Genomic DNA, 18,001 nt, shown 5'->3' on the forward strand with positions numbered 1-18,001 from the left:
TGCCCAGGCTGGTCTCCTGGGCTCAAGCAATCCGCCCGCCTCGGCCTCCCAGAGTGCCTAGCATTACAGGGGTGAGCCACCTCGCCTGGCCATACAGCCTTTTTTATTTTTATTTTATTTTTTATATATTTTTTGAGATGGAGTCTGGCTGGAGTGCGGTGGTGCGATCTCGGCTCACTGCAACCTCCACCTCCCGGGTTCAAGAGATTCTCCTGCCTTGGCCTCCCCAGTAACTGGGACTACAGGTGTGTGCCACTACACCCGGCTAAATTTTTGTATTTTTAGTAGAGACAAGGTTTAGCCAGGCTGGTCTCGAACCCCTGACCTCAAGTGATCCACCTACCTCAGCCTCCCAAAATACTGGGATTACAGGCATGAGCCACTGTGCCCGGCTAGTACAGCCTTTTTTAAAGTCAACTTGACCAGGTTTCAAATTCTTGCTCTGCTGCCAAGGTAGTAGTCGAGGGAAATCTCTTCCCCTCTCTTGAGTCTCAGTTTGCTCACATGTGAAATGAGGCACTTATGAGAATTAGAGGAGATACCTGTAAAGCTGTTAACCCGAAATCTGACGCATAACAATGGCTCAAAATATCATCGGTGTTCATGTTCCCAGAGGAAGGAACACTTCAGCAGAGCCTGGAAAGCGAAACAGGAATTCACAAGGCAGGGCATGTTTAGGCTTTCTGATTAATGTCTGCCAACCAGTAGGCATTAATCAGCACTCCAGTGCCACTCCCTTGCCCTTAATAAAGACATGCCACCTCTTAGAGCTGTGGTTGAAGCCAGATTGTCCTCTTGTTACTACTAGGTGTAACCACCCACAAGGAGACTTCTCCCATCTCCTATGAGTAGCAACCTCCTCTGTGCAATCCTTTCCTTAGCCCCAAACAGGATGAAATAAAATGATGCATTTATGTGTCTATTTCCACAGCCAACCTAGAAGTTCTCTGGGGACAGAACCTTGGCGGACACCTGAATTAATTTTTCTAGTCTCCAGGCCCAGCACATGGATGCTTGTTGGATGAATTAATGAACCTTGACCCACACCAAGGTGAGGCAGGCTTCCAGGAGGTGGAGGGATATGGGGAAAAAAGAGAGTAGAGAGAGGGCAATCCTGACATGGCTTAGACTTTTTTTTTTTTGAAATGGAGTCTTGCTGTGTCACCCAGGCTGGAGTGCAGTGGCACAATTTCGGCTCACTGTCACCTCCACCTCCCAGGTTCAAACGATTCTTGTGCCTCAGCCTCCTGAATAGCTGGGATTACATAGGTGCGTGCCACCATGCCGAGCTAATCTTTGTATTTTTGTTTTTTTCCAAAATGGAGTCTTGCTCTATTGCCCAAGCTGGTGTGCAGGGGCACGATTTCGGCTCTCACTGCAACCTCCACCTCCCAGGTTCAAGCGATTCTTGTCCCTCAGCCTCCTGAATAGCTGGGATTACATAGGTGCGTGCCACCATGCCCAGCTAATCTTCGTATTTTTGTTTTTTTTCCAAAATGGAGTATTGCTCTATTGCCCAAGCTGGAGTGCAGGGGCACGATCTCGGCTCTCACTGCAACCTCTGCCTCCCAAGTTCAAGCGATTCTCCTGCCTCAGCCTCCTGAGGAACTGGGAATACAGGCATGCGCCACCATGCCCAGCTAATTTTTGTTTTTTTAGTAGAGACAGGGTTTCACCATATTTCACCTGGCCACCATGTTGGCCAGGCTGGTATTGAACTCTTAACCTTGTGATCCGCCTGCCTTGGCCTCCCAAAGTGCTGGGATTACAGGTGTGAGCCACCACGCCTGGCCCATCTTTGTATTTTTTGTAGGGATGGGGTTTCGCCAGGGTGGTCTCAAACTCCTGACCTCAAGAGATCCGCCTGCCTCGGCCTCCCAAAGTGCTGGGATGACAGGCATGAGCCACGAGCCACAGCACAGTGCGCCCAGACCTTTTTTTTTTTTTGAGACTGAGTTTCATTCTTGTCACCCAGGCTGGAGTGCAATGGCACGATCTCGGCTCACTGCAACCTCTGCCTTCTGGGTCCAAAGGATTCTCCTGCCTCAGCCTCCCAAGCCTGCCTACAGCTACTGTAATTCCAAGTAGCTGGGATTACAGGTGCCCGCCATGACGCCTGGCTAATTTTTATATTTTTAGTAGAGACGGCGTTTCACCATGTTGGCCAGGCTGGTCTCAAACTCCTGACCTCAGGTGATCCACCTGCCTTGGCCTCCCAAAGTGTTGGGATTACAGGTGTGAGCCACTGCACCTGGCCGGCATAGCTTAGTCTTAAATGAAAGTCTAGGCCGGGCGCGGTGGCTCATGTGGTGCACGCCTGTAATCCCAGCTACTCTGGAGGCTGAAGCAAGAGAATTGCTTGAACCCAGAGACAGAGGTTGCAGTGAGCCGAGATCGTGCCATTGCACTCCATCCTGGGCGACAAGAGGGAAACTCTGTCTAAAAAAAAAAAAAAAAGAAAGAAACAAAGTCTAATGATGCACAGTGCCTTTGCTGTTGTATTTTTAAATGCTTATACTAGAGTTAATGACTGCACATCTTTTTCGAACCTGAAGTCATTTGTGACTCTTTCTCTTACACACCACATCTAGTCAACCAGCAAATTCCGGGTACTCTACCTTCAAAATTTACCCAACTTGAGGCCCGGTGAGGTGGCTCACGTCTGTAATCCTAGCACTTTGGGAGGCCAAGGCGGGTGGATCACCTGAGGTCAGGAGTTCAAGACCAGCCTGGCCAACATGGTGAAACCGTGTCTCTACTAAAAATACCAAAAAAAAATTAGCCAGGCATGGTGGCGGGTGCCTATAATCACAGCTATTCGGGAGGCTGAGGCAGGAGAATCACTTCAACCCAGGGGGCAGAGGTTGCAGTGAGCTAAGATTGTGCCACTTCACTCAAGCCTGGGCGAAAGAGCAAAACTCCATCTCAAAGAAAAAAAACAAAATTGGGGCTGGGCGCAGTGGCTCACACCTGTAATCCCAGCACTTTGGGAGGCCAAGGCGGGCAGATCATGAGGTCACGACTTCGAGACCAGCCTGACCAACATGGTAAAAGCCTGTCTCTACTAAAAATATAAAAATTAGCTGGGTGTGGTGGTGTGCGCCTCTACTCCCAGCTACTTGGGAGGCTGAGGCAGGAGAATCGCTTGAACCCTGGAGGTGGCGGTTGCAGTGAGCTGAGGTTGGGCCACCGCACTCCAGCCTAGGCGACAGAGTGAGACTCCCTCTTAGAAAAAACAAAAAAACAGGTCAGGCATGGTGGCTCACGTCTGTAATCCCAGGACTTTAGGAAGCCGAGGCAGGTGGATCACCTGAGGTCAAGAGTTTGAAACCAGCCTGGCCCACATGGTGAAACCCTGTTTCTAGTAAAAATACAAAAATTAGCCAAGTGTGGTGGCAGGTGCCGGTAATCCCAGCTACTCCAGAGGCTGAGGCAGGAGAATCACCTGAACCCGGGAGGTGGAGGTTGTAGTGAGCTGAGACTGCGCCACTGCACTCCAGCCTGGGCAACAGAGTGAGGCTCCATATCAAAAAAAATAATAAAATAAAATAAAATAAAAAACTGGTGGGGCACGGTGGCTCATGCCTGTAATCCCAGCACTTTGGGAGGCCAAGGTGGGCAGATCACCTGAGGTCAGGAGTTCAACACTAGGCCGACCAACATGGAGAAACTCCGTTTCTACTAAAAATACAAAATTAGCCAGGCGTGGTGGCACATGCCTGTAATCCCAGCTACTCAGGAGGCTGAGGCAGAATTGCTTGAACCCAGGAGGCAGAGGCTGCGGTGAACTGAGATAGCCCCATTGCAGTCCAGCCTGGGCAATAAGAGCAAAACTCCGTCTCAAAAAAAATTTTAAAAAATTTACCCAGCTTGTTCCCACCATCCTCATTGGCCCCTGCCTGGTTGGGCTACCACTGTCTATCCCCTGGATGGTTGCTGTCACCATCTAAATCACCTCTCTACTTTGGTTATCGATCCCAGATGTGTTCTCAATACAGCTGCTTAGAAGGCCCTTTTCGAACAATTCAGACCTCTGATCTATCACTGCTCTGCTCAGAATTTCCAGGGCTGTCCCATTTGAATTAAGACTGAGTCCTTTCCTCGGCCTACAGAGCCCTACTCTCCTCCCAACCCCCATCTCATCTCTCTTCTGCTCCTGGCTGTTTCTCAAATATACTGAGCCCACCCCAACCTCTGAGCCTTCGCTTAGTTGCCTCCTTCATTTCCTTCCAGTCTCTGTCTAGTGTCACCTCCTCAGGGACACCTTTTTTTTTTTTGAGATGGAATCTCACTCCATCGCCCAGGCTGGAGTGCAATGGTGTGATCTCAGCTCACTGCAACCTCTGCCTCCTGGGTTCAAGCGATTCTCCCCGCTCAGCTTCCCCAGTAGCTGGGATTACAGGTGCGCGCCATCATGCCTGGCTAATTTTTGTGTTTTTGTAGAGATGGGGTTTCACCATGTTGGCCAGGCTGGTCTCGAATTCCTGACCTCAGGTGATCTGCCCACCTGGGCCTCCCAAAGTACTGGGATTACAGGTGTGAGCCACTGTGCCCAGCCAGGACACCTTTGATCATCTAAGGCACACTCAGGCACTGCATGGTTTTGTTCCCTCTCAACACTATCGGCCCTGACATAGTACAATATGGATTTTTAAATTGTGTCTCCCTGGCTGGAATAAAAGTCCATGACCATGAGCTGCAACATTATTCCATTTGCTAGTTTCTTTGGGGGCTGTTTCTTTACTTGTAAAATGGGCATTTCTGGGTTCAAGTTCCTTCTGACCAGGATGTTCTGGGGATATGAATTTCTGCTGTCTCGTGGCAGGCCTGAATCACAAATATTTTTTCCCAGATATGGAACTGTATTGCAGGGGGGCTTTGCGTGTTTCCAGGACCCCTGAGACTTTTCTTTTCTTTTTTTTTTTTTTTGAGACGGAGTTTTGCTCTTGTCGCTCAGGCTGGAGTGCAATGCAGCGATCTCGGCTCAGTGCAACCTCTGCCTACCGGTTTCAAGCGATTCTCCTGCCTTAGCTTCCCGAGTAGCTGGGATTACAGGCATGCGCCACCATGCCTGGCTAATTTTGTATTTCTAGTAGAGACGGGGTTTCAGCATTTTGGTCAGGCTGGGCTCAAACTTCTGACCTCAGGTGATCCGCCCACCTCGGCTCCCAAAGTGCTGAGATTACAGGCGGAGACTTCTTCACCACCAGTTTCCCACTATGGGAGTCTGTATCCTTACCACCAAAGATAAGGTTGCATCATAGTCTGGCAATATTTTTTTGATCTTTAAGCACAGTTCAATGAGAAGTATTCGAAGCAGTAAAAATGAATCACGTTCCAACTACCGACTTTTATTAAAAAGAGTACTATCAGATGAAAATAGTTTTCACACTATTATACAAAAAGACCCATTTTACTTACCCTAAGGCTAAGATCAATTAACAGAACCCCTGGGATTAACAGCCCAGGCACCAAATCTGGCACCTCAGAGTCGTCCTTGACTTCCTTAAACCGCTTTCCCCCATCTCAGATTCTGAGAATTTGGTTTCTATCAATATGTGCCTCTCCAGCCAGGCCTCTCCTGCCAGGACGGTGGCCACAGGGCCATCTCCCTCTCCTGGCGCCCCCAACTGCCTGGCCAAGGTGACTGCTACACACGTGGGGTCGCAGAATCCCTCGAGTCACAACGTCTTCAACGTCTTGCCAGTCCCCTGATCGCACTAAACGTATTTAAAGCCCCCCCCCACTCCTTTAACAGGGTCATCTCTGTGTACAGGCGGCCTCCTCTACTAACTGTGGTGGCGTTCAAGGCTCCGAGACACAGGCCCCTCCCGCGTCACTCCCCGGGAACAGGAACTCCTACTCATCCCTCAGTCATCAGCTCGAAGGTTTCTTCTCCAAGAAGCCTGCCCGACACTCGAGAAGTAGAGCCGCGAGCCTCCTCCCGGGGGCCCAGCCTTCCCCAGTACGGGCAGGGATTACCCCGGGAGCCCGCGCCGGGCCCCGCTGAGGCCAGGGGCTCCTCGGAGGCGCGGGAAAGCCGGGGAATCAGCGCAGTTACAGCACACACGACGCGGGGCTGCACGGATACCGAGCGCCCGGTCCTCAGTGGTAAGACAGAGAGTCCGCGGAAGAGACACTGAGGTGGGAGAGGCCGTGGAGACCCCATACCGCACTCCAGGCGCCAGGCTCCGCCCCGCCCCTGAGGGCGCTTCCGGATCCGGCGTGTGCCGGAAGTGGGCGGGCGGCGGCGGCTGCGCGCGGAGGCGGTGGAGGAGGTGCTGGGAGCAGCCGGACAGCCGCTTCCCGCCCCCGAGCCGGATCCGGTGTGAGCGGAGCAGAGCCGAGGTCGGGCCGCGAGCGGAGCCGGCTGAGCGGGCGCCGAGCTCCCGCCATGGCCCGGAACACGCTGTCCTCGCGCTTCCGCCGGGTGGACATCGACGAATTTGACGAGAACAAATTTGTGGACGAGCAGGAGGAGGCGGCGGCGGCGGCGGCGGAGCCAGGCCCGGACCCGAGCGAGGTGGACGGGCTCCTGCGGCAATATCCTTCCCTGACGCGGCGTCCGGGCCTGCGCGCGGCCTTCTCACCTTCCCACCTTCCCACCTTCTCGGTCCCCTTCGGGTGGGCCTCCCCTGTCTCTGACCCCCGGCCCCCTCAGGTCAGCCTCCAACTCCCTGCCCACCCGGCTTCCCTGGGCCGTGCTCCCCTGAGTCCCAGTCTCCCTGGGTCCCTCGTCCCCAGCCCTGGCGCCTTCTTCTGCAGCGCAGTCCCGCAGGCCCCTGGACCCGGTGGACGGGCTCCCTCGGTACCCCCGCAGGTCCCGCGCCCTCTTCCCCCCTTGCCTCCTCGTCCCCTCACGCTGTCCCTTCCTGGGGGCCCCAGCACTCTGTCCCTCCCTTGCAGGAAATCGGGCCTATGGCGGGGCTGGGTCGGCGGCAGGGCGGAGGTGAGCCGCATCTGAGTAACCGAGTGATCGGGGAGGCTGGGGCGCGGTCCTCCGGGGCCCGATTGCTGCATGGCGTGAAGATAGGTGGGTGGACGGCTGTGGGGAAGACAGAACCCAGGAGGGAGTGGAGGCGGCCGCCGTATTTCAGCCCTGGGGTCTGAGGTTGTGCCTCTCCACCCCTAGTCAGTCTAACCCTCTCGCTTAATGCTGAGAAAGGGGGACCCTATGGTTCCTCTGGACACCTTGGTGGTCTCAGCCACTCTCAACAAGTGAGTCTTGGCTCCCCCCAGTACCCTTCTGGTGCAGGAAGCAGCGGAGAAAACTAATACTTCAGAGCTAAGAAAAACCAGACACCTTGAAGCGAAGTGTGAAAGCAGAGCCCCACGCCTGGAAATGACTGTTCTTGTGGCCACAGAAAACAGCATTTAGAAAAGATTAAAAATAGAGGTGATTGTCACAGCCTTGCTTGGTCCTTTAGCAGTATGAGCGCAGGAAACTGACTTATTCTCACCGGAAGGATTTTTCTTTATTCAAATGGTGTTCCAGGAAGCATGTCCCCTCCCCCCGCACGGGCGGGGGCAGGGTTGGAGGCCCATGCTGTACATAAGTCAGGTTCTCGGTGTTGAACCAGTTGACTCAGCTTGGAAAGTGGGGCCTGCTGCTTTAGGGGGAGCCCGGCAGTGCTCCTGAGTGTGCCTTTAAACTGAAAACCTTCAGACTTGATTTGAACAGGAATGTGTTTTCGGAAGTGGAGATTCAAGCTTGTAATTCCTGCCCCATCAGATCTCCCAATCCACCCTACTTATGAAATGGGGTCAAGAGACGGGTCCCCAGGAGGGAAGGTTGGTTGTAGTCTGGTGCAGGGCCTAGCTCATGGACAGTCAGTGCTGAAAGGGGCTCCAAGGTCAGGCCTTTGGTCCAGGACCCTCACTGAACAGATGAGGAGATCAAGCCTCTCAGCTGCTGCCTTGGTCTGGGTGCAGAACCTTGTTGAAGGTCATGTCTTGGGACTCTCCTGCCTGGTGACAGGTTCCTTGAGGCTGCTTAGAGGCCTGGGCTTAGCACATCCCGGGGATGGTCGTTTCTGCATTCATGGCAGCGTCAGAAGCGTCAGAAACCTTGTTACCATGGAGAGTGCTCCACTTGGGGTTGGGGAAAGGAAGGTTAGCGGATAAAGGTAACTGAAACCCTGGCAAATACGGGGCCCAGGTGGAGGAGAATGGAACTGATATTTATTGAGTCTCTATCATGTGCCAAGAATCGGACTTATATTAGACCATTGAGGACAGGGGAGCAGGGAGAGGGATAGATGGATTGGGGTTGGGGAGGGCAGAGAGGGGCTCTGTCCTTGGGCTGTATAGGGAAGTGTGTGTGGCGGGAGATCACACAGATGAAGTAGAAGGAACCCGGCTGTGCATCTGCGCACACCCCGCACTATCATGCTCTGGCTCTGACCTCGGATAGGTCGCATACCCTTTCACAACTCAGCATCCTCTGTTACGTGGCAGACAGCCATGCTGGCTTCCTAGATTCCGTGGGAGCCTCATGGGCTAACATCAGCATCACTGGGCACACAGCAAGTGTCCTGGACATGCAGCTCGGGTCTGCAGATAGAGCGGCAGCATGGGATTGTGGGAGGAGCTTGGGTATGAGGGCCATCTAGACAGCTTAGTTTTGTGACCTTACTCAGGTAATTTCTGTTCTCTGAGCCTCAATTCCATTGCCTTTAAAATGAGATAATGATTATTGTCACAGGTATTTTTGGAATGAGATGGCGTGTGAAAGCACCTGGCGCAGGATCCGAGACCTTGTGGTGATTTAAAAGTTGAGTTCCTTTCTCCTTCAGTGAAGCAGCTTCTAGACTTCTGGATCAGGGCTCTGTCCAGAGCAGTGGTTTTGAGTGATTTTGCACCCTTCCCCTCCACCCCCAGGAAACTGGAGACATTTTGATGGTTACAGCTTGGGGATGCCACTGGAATCCAGTGGGCAGAGGCCTATGACACACAGCTAAGATGCCACGTCAGAGAATCCTGGGTCCACAGTGTCAGTTGTGCTGTGATTGAGGAAGATCTAGAGGAGATCAAGGGCTGGGCAGGATTCCCCCAGCACCACAGCCTGTTCTCTGAAAAGGCCTAAAGCCAGCCAAGTATGACAGCTGGCTTCATGAATGATAGGTGACTTCAGGGAGGTCCTCCCTGTGCCCCACATCTCCCAACTGCTGAAGGCCCTCACCCATCAATGGGCCGAGTGATTGCTGGACGCATGGTGCTGAGTTAACGCCACAGCAGTAGCCTTTTGCCCCCGTGGACTAGTTTTATCCCTGCCCTTCCCCATCCATCATTTGAATGATTTCATTTGTTAGTTGTGCCAGGTTTACATGAAGAGCAAGTGAGCCTATGTTTTCTGTTGAGCCTATGGGATCCTGCTTATTGCTTTGGGGACACCACATTAGAAAAGAGTTACAAGGGCCGGGCGCGGTGGCTCACGCCTGTAATCCCAGCACTTTGGGGAGGCTGAGGTGGACAGATCACGAGGTCAGGAGATCGAGACCATCCTGGCTAACACAGTGAAACCCCGTCTCTACTAAAAATACAAAAAAAAATTAGCCAGGCGTGGTGGCAGGTGCCTGTCGTCCCAGCTACTCAGGAGGCTGAGGCAGGAGAATGGCATGAACCTGGGAAGCGGAGCTTGCAGTGAGCCAATATTGTGCCACTGCACTCCAAGCCTGGGCGACAGAGCGAGACTCCGTCTCAAAAAAAAAAAAGAGTTACAAAGTAGAGGTTATCAGTGGCTGATATCAGGCTGGCCTTGTTTGGATGGGGAAAAGGAACTCCAGAACTGAAAGACAGAGGGACTAGACTGCCTCTTGAGTGTGGAAGGTGGATCAGAGCCAAGCAGGGAGCTGGGGAACCAGGGCTGGGAGTGGCTCGCCTGGTGGCGCAGACCCAGCTCACTCAAGATGGAGCTCACACTGGGGAAGCCAGGAGATTCAGCTCTGCTCCGAAGGCCCTTCCTGTCTGCACGTGGGTATCACTGCATGAAGAGGAGTAGAGACCCGATTGGGCAGAAGCCATTCCTTGTTCTATTTTTGAAGCTTTTTGGCTGAAGCCAGTGTTTCATACGAGGAAATGAAAGTTGGCTGATGTAATTCAGTTTAAAATAGGTGTCACCTTTGGGGACCTAACCCAGATTGTAATTTTATTTTGCATGCTGGGTATTCAGAACTCAGCAAAGAGTGTGTCGTCAGGATTGCAACTGAGGTTGGGGGGTAAGGGTGGAGACTGGCTCATTGTTGGCAAAAGCTTCTGTTAGATTGATAAACTCTTTCCAGGTAACAGTTGGGACCTCATTGATCCCGATAGATCTTAGAAGTTCTAGCACATCTTAATTTCCTTAATAAGAAATTGATTGATGAAGAGCATTGATGAAGAGTTAGGAGGTCTCCCTTTGTACCTACATTTTCCCCTTTTTTAGAATGAGAAGATGAGAACGACCTCCAGTTCACATGTACAGGTGTTGTGAGGATCCAGTAGGGGAGATACAGTGCCCAGCACCAAGCAGGTGCAAGTGAGCGCAATCCAATTTTCCAGCAAGTTACCCCTCAAGGACAGTTGCTTTGACGTGGAAGGCAGAGAGGGAGGAAGAAGGAGGGTTTGCATGGTTGGCAGAGGTGCCCTGCGCCCTCCCCGTGCAGGCTGTAAACAGTCTCTGCCCACCTGGAAGCCGTGGAAGGTGGGTGGGAAGATGAGATCCCATCTGACTCTGTTCCCTGAGCTGTTTCTGAAGTGAGCTTGTTCATGACAGCGTGGACATGCTTGAGCCTAGCTATCCTTAACTGGTGGTGATGCACAGGGGACATGCTTCGGGCATTCCATGCAGCCTTGCGGAACTCTCCCGTCAACACCAAGAATCAAGCTGTGAAGGTAAAGGGGTGGCTCTGCGGCTCTGCTGGGTGCTGTTAGGACCAGGGCTGTGGGTGTCTGCCCAGTGCGAGTGTGAGCTCCTCTGGGCTCTGGGCTGTGCCCGTTTCATCCCCATCAGAGGGGGTGAGTTGGCACTGGGCAGGGCTTCCACAGAAGCCTCCTGGCGCTCCCTAGGTGGTGAGGCTCCTCTGACATCAAAGCTGTCAGTGTTTATATGAGAACCTCCCCACAGAAGCCTTCACTCCTGCTCACGGCCTCGTAGGCTGAGAAGTCAGCCTGGCCCTGGCTGATGTGGAAAATGGATGAATTCGCTCACCTGTGGTGCTTATGCTCCTACAGGCTGTTGGATAGGCTTTGTCTGCCTGAGGATTTTAAGTACCCATACGCTTTCCTACCTTCTAAAAACTAAATTGTGCTTCCTGCATCACCAAGGCTAAAATTTGGTTCAGAGAAAGAGGTCTCCCTGCAGCTGGGATTCTGGCAGCTGTGACATCATCTTGATGTCACCAGTGGCTGCACCTTCACAGAGTTCTGGGGAATGGCCCCACCCTTCTGGGTGTGAACACAAGAGGGACGCTGCAGCTGAATCAACCTGGTTTTATTTTTATTTTTTAATAGTCCACCACCATTGTGGAGTATAATAAGGCCTTATTTGTGTCATCTAAAATAGTGATGGGCTGGGTGCCATGGTTTATGCCTGTAATCCCAGCACTTTGGGAGGTGGGAGGATTGCTTGAGCTCAGAGTTTGAGACCAGCCTGGGCAACATAGCGAGACTTTGTCTGTATTAAAAATTAAAGAAAATAATTAGCTGGGCATGGTGGCATGTGCTTGTAGCCCTAACTGAGGTGGGAGGAGTGCTCGAGCCTGGGAGAGGCTGCAGTGAGCTGAGATTGCACCACTGCACTCCCACCTAGGCAACAGAGCGAGACCCTGCCCCTCCTTTCCTCTCTCCCTCTCTTTCTCCCTCTCTTTTTTCTTCTCTCTCTCTCTCTGAGTTGATACTTGTCCTAGTAAACCACTTACTCCCCCAAAATAAGTAGAGTAACTTGTTGGCATAAATAAAAGATACTTTGAAATTTAAATCCACAAAAGACGTTCTAACCCGCTTATTTTAACCATCCTGGACGAATTAGAAACTGGGCGGTGTTTCTGGTGATCTGTGTCCTTGCTTTGGTTTGGGGCATGGCATGGCGGTGCCTTCGCAGCTCTGGGCCTCACTTGCTCTTTTTCGTCTGCAGGAGCGAGCCCAGGGCGTGGTGCTGAAAGTGCTCACAAACTTCAAGAGCAGCGAGATTGAGCAGGCTGTGCAGTCACTGGACAGAAACGGTGTTGACTTGTTAATGAAGTACATTTATAAAGGCTTTGAGAAGCCCACAGAAAATAGCAGCGCAGTGTTACTCCAGTGGCACGAAAAGGTAAGTGAACAGTGCCACGCGCCCGAGTGAGCCACCTGGCTTGCCTTGGGGTTCAATCAGCAGGCCAGAACAAACGTAGGACGGTCTGATAGACGTGTGGGGTCAGAGGACGAGCCCCAACCTGGGACATGTCGTCACTTCCCTCTCCCAAGGAAGCTCCTGGTAGGGACCTGCTGTCTCTGATCATCGCAGTTACTTTTTTGCTTTTTAGCTGCCGATTTATGTCAGACAGGACAGGATGCCCTTGGTACAGGACATGTGGGCAGATAACATGGCATGGTAAGGTGGTCAGGGAGTCTAGGTAGAAAGGGGGCTTGCTAGTTGGTTGGGGCTTCATGATACTTTGTAGTGGTGGAGGCAGCTGTCGGGGGTTCTTAGAAATAGAGTCCTCCAGCCAGCCCTAAGGGCTTCCTGCCCTGGCCTCAGCCTTAGCAGGCCAGAGTGAGCAGTGGGCAGAAACCTTGACCTCACTTAATATGGCCTTCGTCCAGGTGAAGCAGGAAGAGCTGTGTCTGCCCTTCACTTGGGTCTGTGTGAGAGCAAGGCCTTTGGCAAGCCTGTGTCCTGCCTGTACCACTGGGGCTGCCTCCCACACCCTCCCCTGCACACCCTTAGTGCCACAGTAAGCACGCCCACCATTAAAGCAGACCAGGAGTTACTAACGTGCCTGCCTTCCTCAGAGGCTCAGTGTTGAGTTGGAAGAGAGGGGTTTTACAGTGGGCCAGTCCTTAAGGTGGTGTGGGTGCTGGGCTGTGGTTGTGGCCTTAGGTCTGCTGGCGGGTGTGCTGTGCCTCCTTGGCCTCCCCTCTCCTGGGCTCAGAAGGAAGTGAACAAGTCCTCTGTATGATGGGGAGGCCAGGCCCTCTCGTCCCTTTAAGGCAGCTTGGTGCCTGCCAGTCACCTCAGCGGGTGGCACTCAGTGGGCTTGTGTGCATCTGTAAACTCAGCACTTTGGGAGGCTGAGGCAGGAGGATTGCTAGAGCCCAGGAGTTCAAGAACAGCCCAGGCAATGTAGTGAGACCCCATCTCTACAAAAAAATAAAGTAGGCTGGGTGCGGTGGCTCACGCCTGTAATCCCAGCACTTTGGGAGGCGAAGGCGGGCAGATGACCTGAGGTCAGGAGTTCGAGACCAGCCTGGGCAATGTGGTGAAACCTCGTCTCTACTAAAAATACAAAGATTAGCTGGGGGTGGTGGCGGGCGCCTGTAATCCCAGCTACGTGGGAGGCTGAGGCAGGAGAAGCGCTTGAACCGGGGAGGCAGGGTTGCAGTGAGCCGAGATCGTGCCATTGCACTCCAGCCTGGGCGACAAGAGCGAAACTCCGTCTCAAAAAAAAAAATAAAATAAATTAGCCGGGCCTGGTGGTGCACACCTGTGGTCCCAGCTACTCAGGAGGATGGCTTGAACCCAGGACATCAAGGCTGTGCAGTGAGCTGTGATCTGGGCAACAGAGTGAGACCCCGTCTCAAAAGGGAATCTCGAGGGCTCTGCTTTGTGTGCTGGTGACAGTGTTCTCAAGCCAGTTCTGCCCAAGAGCCAACAGCTCTCGGGACCCCACAGCTCCAGGACAGGGCTCCTTCCCTAGAATGTGCTCTATCTCAGGAATCCTCTTTTGAGGGTCTGTGACGGGATCTAGGTCAGGGAATGTCCCCCGTCTCTGGCAAGCCAGGCTCCCCTTGGCCAGCCAGGTCTCATCTGACACGTTTTCTCTTCCTGCCCCCACAGGCCTTAGCAGTAGGAGGACTAGGCTCCATTATAAGAGTTCTCACAGCAAGAAAGACTGTTTAAAAAAAACAAAAAGACTCATGTTACTTGAGAAGAATTCTGGATGCCCAGGCTGGTGAAGAAGGGATTGACAATGGACCATCTTCCTAGGAACTCCCAAGTAAACTATTTCAGGACATGTATCTGCTGAAATGTATTTTATTTTCAAGGTGGAGGGGAAAATCGTCTGTTTCCTAAGTCCTGTTTAGGATCTGATAGTCTACGCCTTTGTCTCCGAGTACTGCAGAACTGACATTTTGACGGTTTACCAGAGTGGCGGCTGGTGTTGGTCAGGTGCACCTGTGTGCACTGGGGGAGGGATGGTTTGAGCAGGTGCAGATCCAAGGGCTGTGGTAAACGGGAGAGCTTGTGTTTTTGAAGTGGAAAAAAACCCAAGAGTTTGTACAGACATCCTGTCTTCCCAGAGAAGGTGGACACTCTTGGGCTCATTGTAAAGTGCCTGCTGCATCAATAAAGCTCTTGGCTTATTAGTATATACATTGCAGTGTGTTTCATGTATGTAAAAAAAATGGTAATGATGAATGGGATGGTAATGAATGAGAGTTCAGTTGTTCCGGAAACCCAGTGTGGAAGGAGTAGACCTGTGTCCCTGTTGAGCCACCCCTGGGAGCGAGCATGGCAATCCACAGGCCCTCTGCCACAGGACACCAGCCTCGGCCTCGGAGCTGCCGGCTGCTGCAGAGGTGTTTGCTGAATAAACTATTTATTGTTTCTTACTCCTTTGATTTGTATGTAATTAATTTTGGAGCTTATTTAATTTAATAAAGTGCCAAACATTTAATAATTGATCTAGGCTTTAAAAGTCTTCAGTTTGTGGGATTGCACTTGGAATCTTTTGAGGGTGGGGCCTCAGATGTGCCTGGTCATGTCTCCTGATGCTGGGGTGGCTGTGCTGCAGAATCACTGCTGCATGGATAAGTTTTCTTTAAAGAACTAAACGTCAGAAATGGGGAGCAAGCAGCAAATAGATGGCATAATTTTGTTCCCCATAACCAGTAACAGAGCCTCTCTGAAGGGCAAAAATGCTTTTCTTTCCTTTTCAGCACATGTAACTGCAGCTTGCATTCTGTTAAAGATTAGGGCCCCATTCACACTCCGGAAGCTCCTCTGGGTCATACAGCCCTTGGATACAGACTTTGACCAAAGTGACACGGTCCTCCCCCCACAGCCCCTCTGCAGAACCACTGCAATTCTTGGGGGGTAGAATGAGGCCGCCGGCTTCATTAAATTACGTATATTTAGTCACCCAAATCCAGTCTGGAAAGGTTCTTTCTGAAAGACATTCTCTAGCCCTTGAAGTTGGCCTTGGAGTGTTAAATATGGACACAAAATACCAGATTTAATGAGTCAAAGAAATACTGACACACCAAACTAGTAAAATCCATTGTAGTTGCATCTGGATTGAAGAGCTTTAATCAAAAAGTGTATTGCACCACAGATGAATTTTCTACAGCAGTTTTCAAGAATACAATCCCTATTTACAACATGGAAGGAGAGCTCAAGATCCATCGCTCGTATAAAGGGCTATAGATACCGTCGCTAACACAAAGTTTTATACAAGTCAAAGTGCATTAAATCACTTAGAATATTTACTCCACTCTTCCTCTTAAAGCTGAAGGAAATTCAACATGCAGGAGGAAAGCCTAGTCAGTGAAGCCTCCCTAAAGTCAGTACAGACCTAGGAACAGGCCCCACAGCTACACCTAAAACTGCCGAGGAGCGGGGCCTGGGGTGCGTGTGGGACCAGTTCAATGGCTGGAGAAGCCACGGAGGCAGCAGACGGGCTTCTCTGGAAATGTAGCTGCCTTTGGCTGGCTGTGAGCTACCCAGTCTTAGAGATTCTTTCCTGGAACAGTTGAAAAAGGAAATCCTACTTTGAAAAAAGGCTACCTCTTACCCATCAAACTTGCAGAACAGAAGAGACTCCTGTTTTGTGTTCCCACCAGGTAAATGGAAATTCATGTTCTAAACAAGGGATAACTGTGTCTGTAAGGAGGAGCCAGATGAGGAGGTTAGTCACTGGAGAAGGGGCCTCTGGAAGGCAGACAGCCTGAGCTGGGACTACGGAGATGCTGCCCTGGCCTTGGTTCTTCATGGAAATTTCATTAGGTTAACGTTGCAAATGCGTGTTTTTCTGTGACACATTTTATATACCTATTTTGGCCCTAAGCGTGATTGAGAAATACAACTTTCCATCACTGGATAATGGATAATAAATTTAGGAGCTCCAGTTACTAATTTAGTTTTTTATTTAAACAGTGAAACTTTCATCAAACAATAAACGGTTTCCTTTTAGATTCAATATTGTGGCTTTTCCAGAACCAGCATGTTCCCTTTCCTCAGTAACGAGGAATCCATAAAACAAGTTTTTGTTGGTTACTACCAGAGTCATCATGTGCATGCTACAAGCGCTGCAGCCAGCTGGGCGCCGTCTGAGTGTAGTGTCATTTTAAGTATTTGGGGTGGGATGAGGGAGAGAGAGTGGCTCCACACACAAGGCAGACTGCCCCAATGTCTCCATCAAGGCTGGGGCACAGCTGCTGCCCCCACCGGAGACAGCGGACTGTCCTTCAGTAGAAGACAGGTGATCTGCATCGCCCAGCGGCAGCGCGGCACAGAATCAAGACAAAGCACACGAGATCCCACTGCACTTCAGAGGGAGCAGTGCCAGAGTGCAAGTGAGAAGACAAAGGAACAGGAATCCTAGTTTTAGGAAGAATTTCCTCTGGACGCTCTGATTTTAAGAACACCAGTTAAATGGATTTTATATAGTACAGAAGACATGTTTATAGTAATGAAGAACTTCAGCTATAAAAAATAGTTTAAAATGGTTTACCAGCAACCTATCCAAGACAAGTACATTCATTAAAAAGGCAATTGAGTGTATTTGGTACTATACTTAGGGTCTTTTCATATATTTGCTAGTTTTCTTAAAGTAGAGATACCGTCAGAAAGGTGCATTTTCCTCATTCATCCACACCGGCCCTTAAAGATGGATCCTCTAAAGTTCTAGGTGGTTTGAGAGACAAGGTGAAAGAATATTTTCTTGAGAGGAAGGGATAAAAAGCTTCTAACTCATCTGAATTTTTAAAAGCCACTCCCATAGAGTTCCCATGGAGTTGGCTGTTCCTGGCAGAGGCAGGTGGGTTTGGCCTGCCGGGCACCATCTCAAAGGGCCGTCTCTACCTCCCGTAGCATCGCTACATGGTGACTCAGGTGTGCCTGCCCGATGCTGATGGCTTCGGCTGTAAGTGCTAACGTGAAGTTAGAGGATTCAGGTGCAGACGGGGTGCTGGCTGGAGCTGGGATATTAGCAGCACTGTGGAAATCTGGGTAGTGCCAGGACCCTCCTGTTTGGTGACCAGAATGACAGGATCAGCTACCCCCTGAGGTTCAGGTCAGCCTGCAGGGAAGTGGGCCTTAGTCTTGTAAACAATGTTTAGACACTTGTACAAAATACTGCAGTTACAGTGATTAAAAACCCACCCAGACTGGTGTGTCAGTGTTCTTTTCACAGAAAAAGTGTCAACCCACGGAGCTCCATCCTTGGGTAGTCCCCTCTAGGACCATGGTATCCGAGGGTTTGAGATAGACGGCCGGATGCTGCCCTTGGGAGCTGGTTTGGACCCAAACCATGACATCTGCATTTGAAACAGAAAAGGCTTCTGAGATGCAAATCAGGACTTGGTGCCAGGGAAACTGAACCGCCCCTCCCCTCCCCTGAGCCTGTCACTCCTGCCCCCCAATCCTGCCTCTGGCTCTGAGCAGAGCAAGAAGATGGTGCCAGTAACCAGTCTGCAGGCCCGTGCTCAGTACAGGAGGGAAATGAGAGAAAAACACTGAGTTGACAGGAACAAGGTAGTGGAACTGTAGGTATTTTTTCCTATTAGAGCATTTATGCAGAAGCTTTTGGAATTTGAGTGCTGA

At 51.3% G+C, this 18,001-nt stretch overlaps 2 protein-coding genes across 27 annotated transcripts in view; one reads left to right on the plus strand and one right to left on the minus strand.

Annotated features, from left to right (window-relative positions):
- Window positions 1–97: 97 nt before the first annotated feature.
- ARPC5L (actin related protein 2/3 complex subunit 5 like) lies at window positions 98–14,862 on the plus strand. 13 transcript variants are annotated; one of them, XR_008509461.2, is made up of 6 exons: window positions 98–245; window positions 932–1,051; window positions 5,759–6,661; window positions 6,907–8,639; window positions 10,754–10,872; window positions 12,113–12,231. XR_008509461.2 is itself a non-coding variant. In XM_063713907.1 (5 exons), exons 3-5 carry the CDS (start codon window positions 6,395–6,397, stop codon window positions 7,287–7,289), a joined length of 444 nt encoding a protein of 147 aa, XP_063569977.1. In that variant the 5' UTR covers window positions 99–245; window positions 932–1,051; window positions 5,759–6,394; the 3' UTR covers window positions 7,290–10,793.
- Window positions 14,863–15,454: 592 nt separating this feature from the next.
- The window catches only part of GOLGA1 (golgin A1), a 62,617-nt gene continuing 60,070 nt past the window's right edge, over window positions 15,455–18,001 (minus strand). For 10 of the 14 annotated variants that reach the window (XM_024252807.3, XM_054520614.2, XM_063714431.1 and 7 more), the window contains one exon: window positions 15,455–17,715. In XM_024252807.3, coding sequence (XP_024108575.3) covers window positions 17,635–17,715 — 81 coding nt within the window. In that variant the 3' untranslated portion in view covers window positions 15,455–17,634. The remainder of the gene's footprint in view (window positions 17,716–18,001) is intronic. The other 4 variants (XR_010136595.1, XR_010136593.1, XR_010136594.1 and 1 more) reach the window with 1 other exon arrangement.

Source organism: Pongo abelii, chromosome 13 (assembly GCF_028885655.2).
Source record: "Pongo abelii isolate AG06213 chromosome 13, NHGRI_mPonAbe1-v2.0_pri, whole genome shotgun sequence".
NCBI lineage: Eukaryota > Metazoa > Chordata > Mammalia > Primates > Hominidae > Pongo > Pongo abelii.